At 40.6% G+C, this 18,336-nt stretch overlaps 1 protein-coding gene across 5 annotated transcripts in view; it reads right to left on the bottom strand.

Moving 5' to 3' along the window:
- NF1 (neurofibromin 1) overlaps nucleotides 1-18,336 on the bottom strand; it is a 436,753-nt gene that overhangs the window by 184,625 nt on the left and 233,792 nt on the right. For all 5 annotated transcript variants that reach the window (XM_077482413.1, XM_077482415.1, XM_077482416.1 and 2 more), the window contains 5 exons: nucleotides 14,026-14,184; nucleotides 11,992-12,089; nucleotides 6,609-6,755; nucleotides 5,221-5,367; nucleotides 5,002-5,112 (listed from right to left, as the gene is read on the bottom strand). In XM_077482413.1, the coding sequence (XP_077338539.1) occupies nucleotides 5,002-5,112; nucleotides 5,221-5,367; nucleotides 6,609-6,755; nucleotides 11,992-12,089; nucleotides 14,026-14,184 (662 nt within the window). The remainder of the gene's footprint in view (nucleotides 1-5,001; nucleotides 5,113-5,220; nucleotides 5,368-6,608; nucleotides 6,756-11,991; nucleotides 12,090-14,025; nucleotides 14,185-18,336) is intronic.

The raw sequence follows: 18,336 nt of genomic DNA, 5'->3' as shown, positions 1-18,336 counted from the left end.
TACTTACCTAGGTGGATGTGGGTGCCCCCTGGCACCTCTACACTGAGAACTGAGCAAACTGAGCAATTGAACACCATTGGTTCTCACAGCTTCCTGAGCAGAGTTTCTGTCAGTCAGTCCGTGCTCACTGGAGTGTCAAGCTTTGGAGGGGAGCGCCTGTATCAGGCTCACCGAAAGGCTGAGACTGGTATCTGGCAGATCCAGACTGTTAGGACGACGTGGTGCCTGAACGGATTCCCGTGAAGTCAGCAGAGAGTGGACTTCAGCTCGCTCTCTGCTGAAAACGGGTCACAGGAGTGCAGAAGGAATTGCACTCCTGTGACCCACAGAAGAAGCCCAGCCAAATGAGCTCATGGGGGACTTCTCCTTTAATGTGGTTGTAACGTTTTTTTCATAGAATGCATGAAGGTAAAAAAAAAAAAAAAAAAAAAAAAAACACTATGAACCTATGTGCTGCTCCCCCCACCTAATACTCACCTGAGCAGGTAAGCATGACATGTTGGTTCTTTTTATAAGATGAACCTTTAATATCCCTTAAAAAAAAAAAAAACACACTGTGCACAGAAAATTGGAAGTGCGTATTCCTTTCAAACAAAATGATGACTAGGCCAACGTGAAGGCTTCTTAGCTTTTGTTGAATGCAGATTAATTATTATATATTTGTTTGACATTTTACTACTGCCAGTTTCTCTTTACTATACAGTAGTACTATAATTTAACAGTGGACTCTACCCCTTACTAGGGACCTACCCATGCCTCCTGTGCTCCTGTCACAAGAAAAAAGGGAAATATCAATGGCAATACAACTATGAGTACAGCGTGGAAGGGTTAGTACATACTAGAGCTGCACAATTAATCGTTATCACAATTTTTTCCCCCATTGCAATCTTGACAAAGTATTTCCAGATCCTTTCTATGCAGAGAATTCACTCTGCTCTGCTGAAACTGACAGCCCTCAAAAGAAAGGGGGAAAAAAAAAATGTCTGTCTGCCAAGAATCACAACATTCTTTAGCAGTGGGACTTAAGTATCAACGTTGATTTGTCCTTCAGCTCAAAGGAGTACACTTTAGCGCGAGGGAAGTTTAACCACTTAACCACTTTCAGACCGGACCATTTTGCTGGTAAATGACCAGAGGTCTTTTTACAATTTGGCACTGCGCTGCTTTAACTGGTAATTGCGCGGTCATGCAATGTTGTACCCAAACAAAATTTACGTCCTTTTCTTCCCACAAATAGAGCTTTCTTTTGATGGTATTTGATTGCCTCTGCGATTTTTATTTTTTGCGATATAAACGTAAAAATACCGAAAATTTTGAAAAAAAATGATATTTTCTACTTTTTGTTATTAGAAAAATCCAATAAACTCAATTTTAGTCATACATTTAGGCCAAAATGTATTCAGCCACATGTCTTTGGTAAAAAAAAAGTCAATAATTGTATATTTATTGGTTTGCGCAAAAGTTGTCACATCTACAAACTAAGGTACGTTTTCTGGAATTTACGCAGCTTTTATTTTACGACTGCCTATCTCATTTCTTGAGGTGCTAAAATGGCAGGGCAGTACAAAACCCCCCCAAATGACCCCATTTTGGAAAGTAGACACCCTAAGGAAATTGATAAGTGGCATGTTGAGCCCATTGAATATTTTATTTTTTTGCCTCAAGCGATTGAATAATGACAAAAAAAAAATTTATTTTTATTTTTTTTACACAAAGTTGTCACTAAATGATATATTGCTCACGCATGCCATGGGCATATGTGAAATGAAACCCCAAAATAAATTCTGCTGCTTCTCCTGAGTACGGGGATACCACATATGTGGGACTTTTTGGGAGCCTAGCCGCGTACGGGGCCCCGAAAACCAAGCACCGCCTTCAGGCTTTCTAAGGGCGTTACAGTTTTGAAGGCCATAAAATGCCAAGATGGCACAAACCCCCCCCAAATGACCCCATTTTGGAAAGTAGACACCCCTAAATTTAGGGGTACACTAGTGAGACTAGGTAATAAATGGCGGGTGCCCTGAAACTAACGAATCCGCGGCGGGTTCCCGCATCACATGCCTCCCGGCGGCAGTTCACACTGCCCTATGCGAACTGCTGGGAGTGTCAGTGAAATGTTAATGACACCCCCAGATCAGTTCGCATATCGCAGTGCGATCTGCAAACTCGGATCGCATGGTGTGAACACCCATGCGATCCGATTCTGCTGCGGACCAAAAAAAGGGTCCCGTGCGAGTTTGCGGCGGGTGCGACATGAATTCAGCCATACTATCTGTATGGCTGAACTCGAATCGCACAGAGATCGGATGTGATTTGCACTGCAGTGCGGTGCGAATCACATCCGTTCTCATAAACCGCTGCAATGTGAACCCAGCCTTAGTGACACTGGCGACGGGGGGTGATCACGGGGTTAAACCTTTATTGGGGGGGTTAGGGGGGTACCTTAGAACTAAAGGGGGCTAACCCTAACTGCCCTAACAGTTATTACAGTCACAAATGACACCAATGCAAAAAAAAAAAAAAAAAAAATGACATTGGTGTCACTGTGACTGGGGGGCAGGGGTAATTGGGGGGGTGATCGGGGGGGTGTGAGTGTGCCTGGCATGTTCTACTGTGTAGTGTCGTGTTGGTGCAACTCACCGATCCTCTCTCCTCGGTGTCGGAACGAAAAATACCGACACGGAGGAGAGATTACATCACTTCCTCTCCTGTGTTTACATTACAGGAGAGGAAGTGATGTCACGGAGCATTTTCATTCGTCGGGAGCGATCGCGAGGGGGTGGCCATGAATGAATGGCCGTCCCCTCGTCCGGGATCGCTCCCAAACGAATACCGACCGCCGCAGGCACCGGGCGGGGGCCCGATCGGGCCCCCGACCGGCGGGCAGGCAAGGACGTACATGTAAGCCCTTATGCCTGCCCGTGCCATTTTGTCGACGTACATCGTCGTGCGGCGGTCGGGAAGTGGTTAAACACTAAACCTTTTTCTGACATTTGTTGGTTTCAAGTTAAAATAATTATTTATTTATTTTTGCTAGAAAATTACTTAGAACCCCCAAATATACATATTTTCTTAATAGAGACCCTGGAGAATAAAATGGTGGTTGTCGCAATATTTTGTGTCACACTGCATTTGCGCAGCAGTCGTTAAAATGCAATTTTTTGGGAAAAAATGTACACTTTAATGAATTTTAAAAAAAACTAACCAGTAAAGTTAGCCCAATTATTTTTTTTTATATAATGTGAAAGATTTTACGCCACGAGAATCCTTATATTTTTATTCTAAGCAAGTGATTCTTATTTTGGCCAGAATCGTGCAGCTCTAGTACATACATCAGTGTTTTATAGCTGTCTACTCCCTATGTGGAACATATTTCCTTCACTCTGGGTGATATCTAGTGTTTTCAGATCATAAAGTGAGGGAAATCTTTACAGGGAAATCTCTATATATATATATATATATTCATAGGAGAGCCATTTTTATGAGATAAATTGCTGAAATATTTTATGCAACTTCTACTAAGAACATACTTCAGACCCTGGTCACACTTCAGCAAGCAAAATGCCATTCATTCCGATGGCCCCTGTTCACATTAGAGGGTTTTATCGCCAGTAGCAAAATGCCTGTCACTCAAAGTACAAGGGCTACTTTTCAGGCAGATTTGAGTTTTTGTCCTCAGACTTCAATGAAAAACACCTGAACAGTGGGAAATTAGCTTTTTTTTCCAGGCGTTTTCAGCTCAAGCAGCAGCTCCCCTTCCCTTTTCTAGCATCACTCCACACCTTACACAGGTTTTTATTGGTCACAGTAAAACGCCTAAATGAAAACCGCTCAAAAACACCTGAAAAAAACACTTGAAATATTCTAAAATTCAGACATCAGTTAAAACTTTACTTCAGGAGACATAAGAATATCATTTACAATGTAAATAAGCTCTGCTTGAATAACCAATAATTGTACAATATAAAAACCACTATAGATGTGCCGGAAAAACAAGGAATGGACAAAGTACATTCAGTTTGCAGTAAAGGACATACAGTAACTAGCAGACCAATTAAAAAAACGTGGACCTGTACTCATACAATGGTAAAGAATTTGGTTCACTTAATTCTACCCATGCCTGCGTCTTCCTCCCGTTCATCCCATGATGCATCTTTGGGTTCCTATGTTGCCAAATCCAGGCTCAGATACTGTGGGTGGGGACGGAGTTGTCCGTCCTAAATACTGGAAAAACCCCACATGGTTCATTTGTGGGCGGGAAGCGAGTAGATGGTAGTAAAAGATAAAGCCTCAAAATAATAAATGTTACTTTACGTTATTGAAATAAAAAGTAACATACATTCATAGACTTTGTTTTAAATATTTTATGCAATAGAGCTTTTATCCTGACTTTGGCTACACTAGTTCATAAGTCTCCTCACCTAGTGCTGAAGAGTGTCGCATTGCCATGACTGTAACGTAATCAGATCTGATAGTGATTCTGCATTCAGAACGGATGTTCAGAGGCATTTAAAATGCCAAATGCCTGTAAACAGCTTTTTTTTTTTCAAATTGCAACACAAAAGAGACAAAACGCCTCTAAACATGGCATGTAAATGCAGCAAAACGGACATTTTAAATGTCGGCTACTATCTGTCAAGTTAAACTGTTCAGGAGAGGTTGTAAAAATGCCCCGTGTACATGAAGCCTTTGTACATGTAGTCTTTTACTGCAAGATTACTTTTCATTAAAAAAAAAAAAAAAAAAAGCACTCCCCAAAACCCCAACATTTACTTTAATTTTAACTGAAGCACTGATTTCCGATTTGAATAAAATAAAAATAAATGTGTGTGTGTGTGTGTGTGTGTGTGTGTGTATATATACATATATACATATATATACATATATATACATATATATATATAAAATTTAGAATAAATTATGTTAGATGAAAATAAACCCCCACAACGCAAGAACAAAATGACTGCTGTATTTGGACAATATCTAGCAAGTACAACTTACCGTCTTGCAATGTAGTAGAAAACAGGATTTCCAGCTTTTGATGTCCCTGCTTGGTAGAATATATTTAGAGTTTTTAATGCTTTAAATTCTTCTTTTTCGTGTACCTGGTGCCTATAGAAAAAATTGGGGGGGGGGGGGGGGGGGGGGGGGGAGTATATAGCTATTAGTCTGAACAAAATAAACATCCCAGACATATCTCTAGCAAGATTCTGTAATTACCTAGTCATAAATTCTTCGAACTTAGAACTTGTGAGATTTAGACTTGACCAGTGGGTGTCTGCCACAGGCTTGTGCTCTGGAGGCCCAAGATAGGCGAGTAAAGTTGCCATTTTATCAAATGGTCTCCTTCCAACAGCTTTGTGGTCCCTTAAGAATAAACACAAGTGAGATTTCACGCTAGAGTCTCATATAAAGCCTAACCAGTCTATTTCAATTGCACATACTAAAACTCATACTAAACTTTGTAATATCTTTTATTTATTTTTTTACTCCTAAAAAGCAGGCAATGAAACATAAGACTCAGTATGATTTTTTTCAGATACATTTAACTCCTCTCACTTGGTTTACAATATATTAAATTAACTGGCATTTCATTTTGCAAGAATTCACATGAAATGTAATGCTTTTTTGCTGTTAGTATTTCTATCTGCATAAAGTTTAAAAAAAATGCCACATGGAGGAGAGAAGGGGATGTTGGTATTTTCCCCGTATCCAGGCCTGGGAGCATTGCCAGAGTAACAGTATTACTGCTCTTACTACTGCACAGCATGGTAGTGTACTGTGCAAAGCCCTCTCTTAAAATGTTCATTTATAAACTGACAAAAACTTTCAATAAAATGTAAGCAAAATTGTAAAGGAAAGAGGAAAACTGCTTTGGATTTCTAGAAATAAAAAGATTGAGGGGGGGAAAAACAAAAACAAAAAAAACATTTTATTTTACCCTTTACAAACAGCTTCATAAAAAAATTAACACAAACTGGAAGAACTGGAATGCCTGACCCACACTATGGGCACATAGAACCCTACTTGGAGGGGCTGTTCTAAATACATCTATGGAAAGATGTGTTTATTGCACAACATTAGCTCACATCAAGAAACATTCTGCAGAGTTAAACCAAGACTAAAAAGGTGATGGTTATGTTTTTATCAATTTACCCATAAGGAAAGATTAGAGATGGAAACTTTATGAGCAGGATGACAAGCATCTGTCCATGCAATCAGTTATTGAAGAACAGCTTCTCACCACCTGTTGTGGCAGCAAATATGCATGGCCAAGCTACTGCTACTAGACCACGTCCAAATATACACTCTGGCCAAACAAATACAATTTCCATACAATATCTTATCGGGGTTTGAACCTATAGTAGAGCCAGTCATTTTTTTTTTGCAACAGTGGATACATGAAAATATTGTTGGAGAAAAAAAACCTTCAATCCCCAGGACTGCAACATATAATCCTGTGTTTAAGGTCCCTGCAGTAGAGTTCATACCAACTGCAAGTAGATTCTTGCTACTTTTAATATAAGAATTTTGTTTGGAGGATGTGGAAGACAAAAATGGACACTAAAATTAGATACTAGGAAAAAAAAAAAAAATGTAATCTTCACCTGTTACTGGATAGATATTGTCCAATCTTCTCCTGGTTGTTCCAAAGCAACCGATGTAAGGCAAGAACATTTCCATCAGTAATAAAGGAGAGGCTGTGATTAACAGTGTCACTCGGAGGACAATTATTTGCAATGTCAAAGAAGAACCTAGGAAATTATGGGGTAAAAATTACTACAGGGATTAGAGATGCTTTCATGTTGAATTCTTACAGCTTATAAAAATGTAGTTTTTAGTTAATCAGTAAAGTAGCGCACAATGAAAGCTGTTAAACCTTAATTCCAAGAACTCAGCCACTTTTTAAAATCTGCTGGCTTACTATGTGTTAAGCACAATGAAGTGAATAGCACCTCATGGACTTCTCTTTCTAAGTTACATTTTTACTTAGAGTTGCCATCGCTACACTCCCGGTGCGGACAACTAATGACACACGTACTTTACTGCAATAAAAAGCATTCCTATCTGCAACTTTTCATTTTTTACATTTAGTTCTGCTGTAAGCATGCTGCACAAGGCAACCACTCATGGAGGTTATGAAATTGCATGCTAGAACATTTTAAGAGTTAGGGAGGGTTATAAAACCATCAAACTTTTTTTTTTTTTTTTTTTACAATCTGTGTCCCATAGGGGAGATTTATCCCCAGGTCACCAGAATTAATGTCTCCATTGGAAGATTTCCCCTTTATTTTCTGTAGACGACCCAAAATTTGGGATTTTCTTTCGCGTTCAGTGATAACGGCAAACAGAACAAAGAGTGGGTGGATCAGGAGCAGAGAAGCAATGGAAAACTGACAGGTGTTCTAATCCCTTTCCACTGTATCCAAAACATAAAAAATAAATTAATAAAAAGTTTAGCCTTTATACTTTAAGCTTGTAGGTAATGATTTTCCTTTGAAGGAAAACAAGTAGGCACTGCAAGTTATAATGATGCTATATCCGTGTTGTACATTAGCAGTTTTAGATACACTGGTGGTTAAAACAGGATACAGGAAATTTGCATGAGTCCACCCACTTAACTATCAATAGAGTGAGAAATGAGAATGTGTAAATACCTTCTGTTATAAGGCTGTATCTTGCATTATAAGTAAAACTTTAAAAGCACAGAAACAACCCAAACAAACCTATTTTCAGGCTTCCCTATTTTCTTTAAAGCAGTATTAAATCAAAAAAGAAAAATGTTGCAGCTTACCAATCCTTAAAATGTGGTGGTTGCTGAGCTTTCTTTTTTAAAATGGAACTTTAGGCTAAAAATAAAGAAGTGAAGAGGCAGGAATTTTAAATGTAGAAAAGACATGCTTTGTCTCTTCCACATTAAAGTTACTTACCATACTGTCTGCCCCTGTACAGTAAGCCGTGTACATGCCGCTTACTGTATAAATTCGGTAATGCCGAATCCAAATAAGCTCCCACAAACGCGCAGGAGTGACGCCATCCCGTCTGGCCACTGAGTGCAGCCTGTGATTGAGACCCGGAAGCCGGTCACCCGAAAATGTCACTGGTAGAGCTGGGACGATGCATCTCTAGGGCCAAGGTGAGTATAGTTCCTCTGAGGCCTTATTTTCACTTGCCGATCCAGCTAGTGACACTTACTGTCTGAGCCTCCACAGTAGATGGAGGAGCAGTGGAGACAACCACAGACCACAACGGTGTTAATCTGGGATTGCGTGAGATGCACTAGCAGATTTAGATGGACTTGAGTAACAAATTAAAGCTAAACTTTACATTTATTTTAAAACAAGACTGGAATAAGTAAGAGGAACAAGTTTATTCATTCTAAAATAAAATGCAGAAAAATTGTGGGGAGACCAGGTAAGTGGCAACAGCAAAAAGCACTTGAATTAGGTAGAACAGTGTCTGCTTGCCATAAAAAATGACAAGAAAGCACATTTTGCAAAGCCTTTTGCCGCTTATAAACAGTAGGGTGCAGTAAAGACAAGGGTTTGGCATGACATTAACATGAGAGACTTGTTAAGTTGATATTAACAAGAAGAGAGAATCCAAATGTGAAATGGAGTCACGGATCTAGCAGAACACTGCAGCAAGGAGATTCACTGCCTCATGTGATTTGGTTGTCTTGATGCTGAGAAATTCAGATTGATGGCATATGCTGGTGGATCAGGTCCTCTGAGAACTATTACTCTCTTTGGAGCAGAATTGCGTGTTTTGACTGCTTGTAATTAGGTGGTCAAAACCATCGGGTAAGAGGTGATGGGAGGACCTTTTTCCTGGCTATACAGGTATGTGTTTTTCATAATACTCAGCAGTCTTGCCTTATCTGAGACAAACTGCTGAACTTGTTTGAACAGAAGACCTAGTCCATTAGGGACAAAACACAAACTGCTTTATGTTGAAGCTAATAAGCCAGGCAGAATGCTGGCCAGAGCCCTCCATGCTAAAAATAGAATTCCTAAACTTAAACTACCTGAAGACCAACTTACCTATCATACTAAAGGAAATTAACAAGCTGTTTTTTTAATTCTATGCCACACTTTACAATCTCCCTTTACGCTCCCCTTCTAACATGTTGCCTGAGGATTTTCAATCTAAAATTGACAAATTTATTGCTACCACATCACTTCAGACTAACCCTACAGCTGTAGTACAAGATCTTGAGTGACCATTTATCGAGGACAAACTTGTGCTGGCAATATCTTCCCTCAAACGCCGAACAAAAGCCGAGGCCAGATGGTTACTCGACCCGTTTTTATAAATCCTTTCAGGATTTCCTTATACCGCTTCTTATAAAAATGGCTAATGCTATCCCCCCACTGATATACCTTTCCTGAGACAAGCTTTGGAAGCACATATAGCCTTATCAAAACCCGGGAAAGATCCTACACTGTGTGGTAGCTTTTGCCCCATTTCACTCACCAACACTGACATTTGCTTATACGCTAAACTATGGGCCAATCGCCATCGATACCTGACCTGATAGATCTTGACCAAGTGGGGTTTACCCCTGAGAGGGAGGCCAGGGATAATATCCTTAAAACCATTTCCTTGAAGGAATATGCCCAAAAAGCCAAATCCCAGCTTGCTTGATCTTGGTAGATGCCTAAAAACCGTTCAACAGGGTTCATTGCCAATTTCTAGAGAGCACATATCCACAAGTGGGCCTTGGGCATAACATGCTATGTAAGATCCTGGCTTTCTATGGCAACCCCATGGCAAGGATTTGCTCTAATGGCCTCCTATCGGACCCGATATGGAATCATAACGGAACCCACCAGGGATTCCCCCCTCGCCATTATTATACATACTCACTATGGAACATCTTGCCATGGCCATTCGGTAAAACTAATATCCAGGATCTTTTTATTGGCCGTTATTATAAACTACCACTATATGCAGACGACCTCTTATTATATTTTACTAAGCCTCACATCTCTATGCCAGCCATTGTTGAGGCATTCAGAGAGTTTGGCTTGATTAGTAACCTCAAAGTAATTTACGATAAAAACGGACGCCCTTAACATTTCCCTACCCTAACCTACTTTATCTGGGTTTCAATCTTCATTTCGATTTAAATGGCAGCAAAAGGCTATTAAATATCTTGGAATAAAAATTCCTACTTTGTCTACCATGGGAGATCTCAATTATATGCCCCTAATACAAACAAACAATGTGAATGTGCCTTAAATCTTATGATAAAACAAACATCTCCTGGTTTGACCGAATGAATGTTATCAATGGACATTCTGCCTAAATTTTTATATATCTTTCAGGCGATTCCTACCCCCCTCCCAGTGGTTTCTTCCAATCGATCAAGGGAGCTATTCGGCACTTCATATGGGGAAACCTAGAAATGGCTTTAATACTTTAGCTTTACCCAAGAATAGAGGGGTCGTTGCCTTTCTTGAGCTACTGTTCTACTTTGATGCTGCGTCATTAATCAGAATAGTCAATTGGTACCACGGATCCTCCACTAAACTGTGGTCGTCATTAGAAAAAGACCCAATATCTTCTGACCTCACATCCCTTCCATGAACACACCCGATACACAGACCCCCTACTGACCTACTGTTCCTTGTGGCTTCTGTTATGTTGTGAATTTGGGACAGCTACCTTACCAAAGGTTTACTGTTCGAGACCTAGCCCCTTGACCTCACTATTTGGTATCAACTCTTTCCCTCTGATTTGTACCAAGTCTAAATTTCTTACATGGCAAAAATCAGATGCTCCTCTATTGAGCCATACGCTCCATGCTGGAAAATTGATTCCCATACCTATCAGCATCTATTCCTGTCATAACCCTCCTGGGGCCTGGCTTGAATCTACTCCATGAACACACTTTTTATACAAACTACCGAGCTTTGACGACTTGAATAGACCTCATTCAGTCTTTGAGTCATTGTTATCCAAGTTTACAGACCAGAACAATCGCTATCCCCGATGCATAAGATACCGATTCAGATTTATAATGCAAATTCACTGCCATTCTTTTCAAAATGGGAAAGGGAGATGACTATCTCCGGATGATATGGAGTGGCGCAAAACAGTGGCGCTCTTTTTTACATTATCCATCTCTTCACATGCCCAAGTACGGAATTATTGTATTTTCTCTAGGCGGTATCGATGCTCCACCATTGTAAATACATTTGATCCTAATGTATCGGACATATGCTTGCAGGCCCCAGGCACCATGACACACATTTAAGGCACGTGACCACGTGTTAGCCCATTTTGGGATAGGATTCTCCAGCTCTATGACAAACTTGTAGGGGACTAGTAATGGTTTTATCTATTTTGCCGAGATCCTACAAGCAAATCAAAAAGAGCTTAATTCACCATTTTTTGATGGCTGCCTGGTCTATTACTAGATCTTGGCATCAACCAGTGGTCCTCTCTAGCTGATTGGGCCTGCGAAGTGGACGGGATCGAACATATGGAATGTATGGTAGGGTGGGATGCTGATAAAAGGGAGTTCCACACTATTAAGTGGACTGTTTGGTTACACTTCCGGTTCGCCTCCAATTTTGATTCTTTTGTATCAGATACAGCTAAGGCTTGCCCGTTTCATTTCCCCTGAGCCCTCACATGAGTAGCTTGAGTTACCCTCTACACACTTTCCTTCTCCCCCCCCCCCCTTTCTACTACTTCTTTCTTACATTTACAAGGTTATGGTGATTTTACTGGTTAAATTAATGCTTACTTGTACACTCATTGGAATTTGCTATATGCTTTGTCTGTGTTGATTAATTATTGTTTAAGAATGTTTGAAATTTAATAAAACAGATTGAACATATTACTCACCATTCAGTCACTGTATGTGGACTAAGAATGGACTTTTTAAATGTTATTCACTTCGGTGCAATCTCATCATGTTATGTCTTATTAAAGAGCGCTACATTTTTAAAAACATTAAGAACAGATATCTTTTCTTACCTTCGTGCAGCATCAAAGTTGTTCTTTACAAATTCATTAAAAGGGCGCATATGCTCTTCTTTTGTAAACAAGACATGGTTGGCAATGCTCTGGAGAATCTAACAACATAATTTAAACATGAAATTATTTGCACTGAAATTTCATCAATATTTAAAGGGTTAGTTCACCTTTACTGAAAAAAAAAAAAAAATGTGGTCAACACCGTCCACCCTGCCCATGTTGTACTTACCCCCAGGGATGCTGAGCTATCAGTGCCCATGCAGAGTGATTCTGATTAGTCAGCAACATCACAGAGCACACTCCGATCTGTCCCTGCAGCATTGCACAAAGGAGAGAAGAGGAGCAGGATTTCATACCCACAGATGGCTGGATTGGCTGCGTGAGCACAGACAATTCAGGATCTTCGAAGTTAAGTACAGTGGGGACCGGGAGGGAATGCCGGATGTATGTTAGTTCAACGTTACATTTTTTTTTTTTTTTAATAAAAGGTGAACACAATCAATGATCAGCAGTAATCCTCTAGTGAAAAGGGCAAAAGTGATCAGCTTTGACAAAACTTCCCTAGGTGATACATGATATATAACTAGATTGGGATGGATGGTATTCTAACTAAATTATGAAAAACACAGGGGGAAAAAAAAAAAACTCCCGTGCTTTTAGTATCAGTATTAAATGTGATCCCCCATGAGGTTATAAAAACTGACTTGCGGCTTCAGCTAGAAATCATACAATCTGTTAGGAATGCACTTTTCATAGATGCATAGAATGTTTACCAGGTACACGACCCCAAAGTAAGTGACCATCTCAACAAGCACAAGAGAAATGGTCTATGAATGCAAAACATGTGCACTAGTACCTTTCCTGAAAAAAGTGGTCTCTAGTTAGAGATTGATATTAAAGTGTACTTTACCATTTTTGCCGCCGCATAAGGATAACTGCTTCATATTTGTAACATGAGCGCCAGAACATATCTGAGTCTTAGTTCTGTACTTGATACCCTGTCTTATTTACTTCCTGTATTAATGTATAATTTGTCATTTTTTGGATATATATGGAAATGAATATGGATTTTGTCTAGACTGTACTAATTTTGACAGGATATTAAGCAGCACTTGATGTTTTTACAATTCCCCACTTTTTTTGTTCTAATTTTTTTTTTAAATAAATAATATTTTTGAATATATTGTTTTTTATTTTTTTATTTTTGCCTAAAAAGTCCAATAGAACCAACACTTTTCCTTGAGGTCTTTTGTGTGAAGGTTTCTCTTTTCCCCTTCTCCCTTACACTTTTTTAATATTTGTAACATGCTTATTACGTTCACATAGAATAACTTAAATATTTTAGACATTCTTTGAAAACATATACCCCTGCTATACATTGTTGATGGGACAGAGTAATTAAAGTTTACCTTAATTAACCCTGCTCGTGCTGTGCTGGCGGAGCTCATCAGTTGTAACTATACTTTAGACCAGGGATCTCCAAACTATGGCCCTCCAGCTGTTGTGAAACTACACGTCCCATGAGACATTGTCAGTCAGACCAGACGAGGCATGATGGGAATTGTAGTTCCTGAACAACTAGAAGGCCATAATTTGGAGACCCCTGCTTTAGGCTGCCTTTACCAAGAGAGGGTTATAGATCTCAAAAGCATGATTTGTATTGTATGTTGTTGAGTGAAACTCAGTCTGTCACCATTCTGTCCTTCTACTTTCACTTTGAAATTGTCCAGAGTAGCTTGCTGACTGTCCAAAGGCCTACTCCAAAGAAACTAGAAAGGTATGAAATATTTACAATTATTTTTAAGTATGCTGTGTGAATGGGAACACAACATACAAATAAGGGGTTTTCTTCTCAAATCTGACAGCAAAAGTGAACACACACTTTAAAAAAAGATTTGCGATTTCCATAATGTTTAGGCCTGCACACTTTAGGATACAGACAGCACTAGAAGATTTATTTTAGTACTGCTGAGGAGAGGAAAATAAAAGAAACATGCTAGAATGTGTAGCCCCCTGAACAAGGCAGTAAGTTACCTTAGACATTAACTTTAAGCCACGTTCAATTCTGGGTGGTGGCTTCTTATCCAATATCCCTGCTTCATAAGGAGACACAATGGCCGGGTTAATGAACCTGAGAAACATAGCACTTCCAACTGCACCAATGCTGTTCTGGGGAAACCTCTGACTCACAACCTGTAAAACACAAACAAAAACACAGTGTGTTTAATGGTGGTAAAAAAAAGCTTAAAAAAATGTATCTGATATACTTTTATTACAAATCAATATGTTGTTTAACATTTTAGGAAATTAAAATATATCAAAGGAGGCAATGGGTGAGGAGCATATACACAGTAACTGAGCTGTTAATAAGCAGATTTAACTGTAGGACACCAAAAAACAAACACTGTTTAACTGGCTACCTAGAAGGCTTATCTAGATACTGTCCCACCAAGAAGGCCTTCATTAAACATAAGATGGCAAAAGATAAACAAACATACTGTCCACAGAATATTTTCCAAATTGATGCATCTTTCCAAACTGATCATGAAGAAAGCTCACAAACTGTGTACACTGATCTCTAAACTGAGCAGAATCCATTCCACCACTGACCTGTTAGGCTTATTAATAGCTGCAAGACCAGCTTAATTCAGAATTTTTTGTTGCAACTTGACAAAAAATGATTTTGATTCAGGCAGGGTTTAAAAAAGCTGAACTTTGTTTCTGTAGTTGTAAATGGGATATATGTTCATTGTGTGATGAGGGGATTTCCAGCTACATAAATACAACACCAAAATCACCTGTCCAGAGGACTAGATTAGTGTAAAGTCACTTGTCACTGAAAATAATGCAGAGCAATGACAGTGGTGATAAAACTGCAGGCCTTAAGTCAAGGTTACACACATCCACCTTACGGCAAAAGAAAAAAAAAAAAAAAAAAAAGCTGTGTAGAGTTTGGTTTAAAATCCTGGTAATAGTTGGACAGATAGGGCCATTCTTTACTGAACACTGTGAACATGTGTTGCAATCACACAAAAGGATCATTATTTTGTTTTCAATGAAACATGGGAAGCCATCTCATTCACACAATTCCAATTTTAAAGCAGAACGCCAGGCAAATTATTATTTTTACATGTCCTTGTTGCTGATCTCCTACCTTCACCAACTATGTCACCCGTGTTCTTCTGAGCTCTGTAATTCCTCTGTAATAGGCTGCTGAACTTGTTGAAAAACAGTTATTGCCCGATGACTGTAAGACCGCTGCTAGCCCTCCCGTATACACAGCCAGTGGTCTGACACTTCCAGTTTTAGTCCCCTAAAAATGAGCAGGGAGGAAGCAGACATGTGGGCGGAAGGGGTCCAACAGCCCCCTGGTCTGTGCTGCCCATGGAGGAGGTGTCCGTCCCTCCTCCTCTTCTGCTCCTGCCACTCACAGCAAAGCCACTCTGTCCCCACTATCTCCTTGCAGAGTGGGGACTATCAGAAATCACTTGTATGACACAGCGGGAGTCTCCCGCTCTATCAGATATTATATATGAGAACACTGATGTCCCGCCGGTATTGGAACAGTGCACGGTCAATCAAAATACCGGCGGGACAACAGCGCTTGGTGTTTCATATACATTACCTGACACAGCGGGAGTGATTTCTAGTAATCCCCGCTCTACACTGGTAGTCCCTGATATGCGGATCCGGTGGTCCCTGACACGTTGCACTGGTTTGCATTTATATTAAATGTTTTAAATATTATTTCCATTTATATTAAAATGCTTTGCATTTATAAGGATGTAACCCACCATGCCGTGTGTTACTGAGTAGCATGGCTTGTTGGCTGCAGAATGAGAGGTGTGATTTATGTTGAAGTGGGCTTGTTCACATGTACTAGCCTAGTGTACTCTACCACATTCATTGCAATCCCAAGGATTCTTGGGAAATGTAGTCTGATTACAGTTTAGTGAGAGAGATGAGGATGTGAGAGAGATGCTCGCTGCCATTAACCACTTGAGACCCGCGCTATAGCCGAATGACGGCTACAGCGCGGATCTCCTTTTCCGGGACTACGTCTATTGACGTAGTCCCGTGCACGAGTGGCCTGCGCGCCCCGTGATCGGCGAGTCTACGAGACTCGCCTGATCACCGATCCGTGCAAGGGGTCGATCCCGACCCCTTATCACGTGATCAGCTGTCAGCCAATGACAGCTGATCATGTGATATAACGGAGCCGGTAATCGGCTATTATTCCTCCTCGCGCTGCCAGCGTGAGGATAAAAAAAAAAGCCGTTCACCGGCGGCCGTGATCGGGACATCAGTCCCGATCATGGCCAGCCCTGCTAGTGCTCACCTGCCCCCTGTCAGTGCCCACCTGCCCCCTGCCAGTGCCACATTAATAAAAAGTGCCCCCCCGTCAGTGCCACCCAGCAGTGCCTATAGTGCCACCCATCAGTGCCCACAGTGCCACCCAGCAGTGCCCACAGTGCCATCCAGCAGTGCCCACAATCTGCCTTAACAAATGTGCTGCACCCCAGTGCCACATATCCGTTCCCATCAGTGTCATCTACCAGTGCCCAGCAGTGCCACCTATCAGTGCCACCTATCAGTCCCATCTATCAGTGGTACCTATCAGTGCCCATCCGTGCCATCTTATCTGTGCCCATCTTTGCCCATCAGTGCCGCCTTAACTGTGCCCATCAGTGCCCACCAGTGCAGCCCATCAGTGCAGCCCATCAGTGCCCACCAGTGCAGCCCATCAGTGCCCACCAATGCAGCCCATCAGTGCCCACCAGTGCAGCCCATCAGTGCCCACCAGTGCAGCCCATCAGTGCCCACCAGTGCAGCCCATCAGTGCCCACCAGTGCAGCCTATCAGTGCAGCCTCATCAGCGCACTTCAATGAAGGAGAAAAATGACCTGTTTGCAAAATGTTATAACAAACTATTAAACGTGATTTTTTATTTTTTTGCATCTTTTTTTGTTTGTTTAGCAAAAAATAAAACTCCGAGCTGTAACTAAATACCACCAAAAGAAAGCTCTATTTGTGGGAAAAAAATGATAAAAATTTCATTTGGGTACAGTGTTGTATGCCCGCGCAATTGTCATTCAAAATGCATCAGCGCTGAAAGCTGAAAATTGGTCTGGGACTGAGGGGGGTTTAAGTGCCCAGTAAGCAAGTGGTTAAAGATGCTGCATTTTTTGAATCACAGAGCTGACTTCCTGTAAATTCAGACATTTCTCTTAAATGGTAAGAAATTTCACAAATGTAATAACCGTTTAGCGTGGGGGATTTTCGAAAATCCCGGAGTTCTGCTTCAACATCAGGTGTTAAATTCCTATTTCTGTAACATTTGGGATCATATGTCAATGGTCATTTAATAAACCTAAGCACCGTAAAGTCTTCTTAAATCTGATATCCCCCCCCCCCCCAAAAAAAATAAAAAATTTTAGACCAGGGACAGACCATGTAAAGCATTCCCTTTTGCCCATAAACCAACAGGTGTAGGCCTTAGTAGATGAATAAAAATGATATGCACAACACAGAGCGATCAGCCACAACACTATGTCCGCCCATCATAACCCCTTGACATATGAGCTCCACTATACCACTGAAAATATACTGTGGTAGCTGGAACCAAGCTATCAGTAGCAGATCCTTTAAGTACTGTAAGTTGCAAGGTGGGGCCTCCACAGATCAGACTAATTTTTTCCAGCTCATCCCACAGATGTTCGATTGGATTGAGACATGGAGATGAAGTCAACACCTCGAACTTATGTTCCTCAAACCAATTTTCAAATTATTCTTCTATTGCTCCATGGTCCAGTTCTAATGGTCATGTGTCAGCACAGGTCCCTGACTAGACAGGGGTACACAGCCACATATGCAAACAAACTGATGCACTGTGTGTTCTGACACCTATCGAAACCAGCATTAACTTTTTCAGCAAAATACTCTACAGTAGTTTCTATTGGATCTGACTACACTGGCCAGTTTTTGCTCGCCACATGCATCAATGAGCATTGGTCTCCCATGTTGCAAGTGTTCCTTCCTTAGACCATATTTGGTAGGTCCTGACCACTGCAGACCAGGCTCATTCCATAACAGACGCAGTTTTGGAGGTGTTCTGACCCAATTGTCTAGTCATTACAACTTGTCCTATGTAAAAGTCGCTCAAATCCTCATACTTGCCTATAGTTTCTGCTTTGAACACATCAACTTCAGGGACAACAGGTTCACTTTCTGCCTAAATATACCCCATCCACTTTCAGATGTCATTCAATAAGATAATCACATTTATTCACATTACCTGGCAGTGGTCATAATGCTATGGAGATATATATATATATACACACATAC

This window comes from Lithobates pipiens, unplaced genomic scaffold (assembly GCF_037356315.1).
Source record: "Lithobates pipiens isolate NorthernLeopardFrog02 unplaced genomic scaffold, aLitPip1_a1.2 Scaffold_16, whole genome shotgun sequence".
NCBI classification, from domain to species: domain Eukaryota; kingdom Metazoa; phylum Chordata; class Amphibia; order Anura; family Ranidae; genus Lithobates; species Lithobates pipiens.
This window is presented reverse-complemented; position numbering and strand designations above follow the sequence as displayed.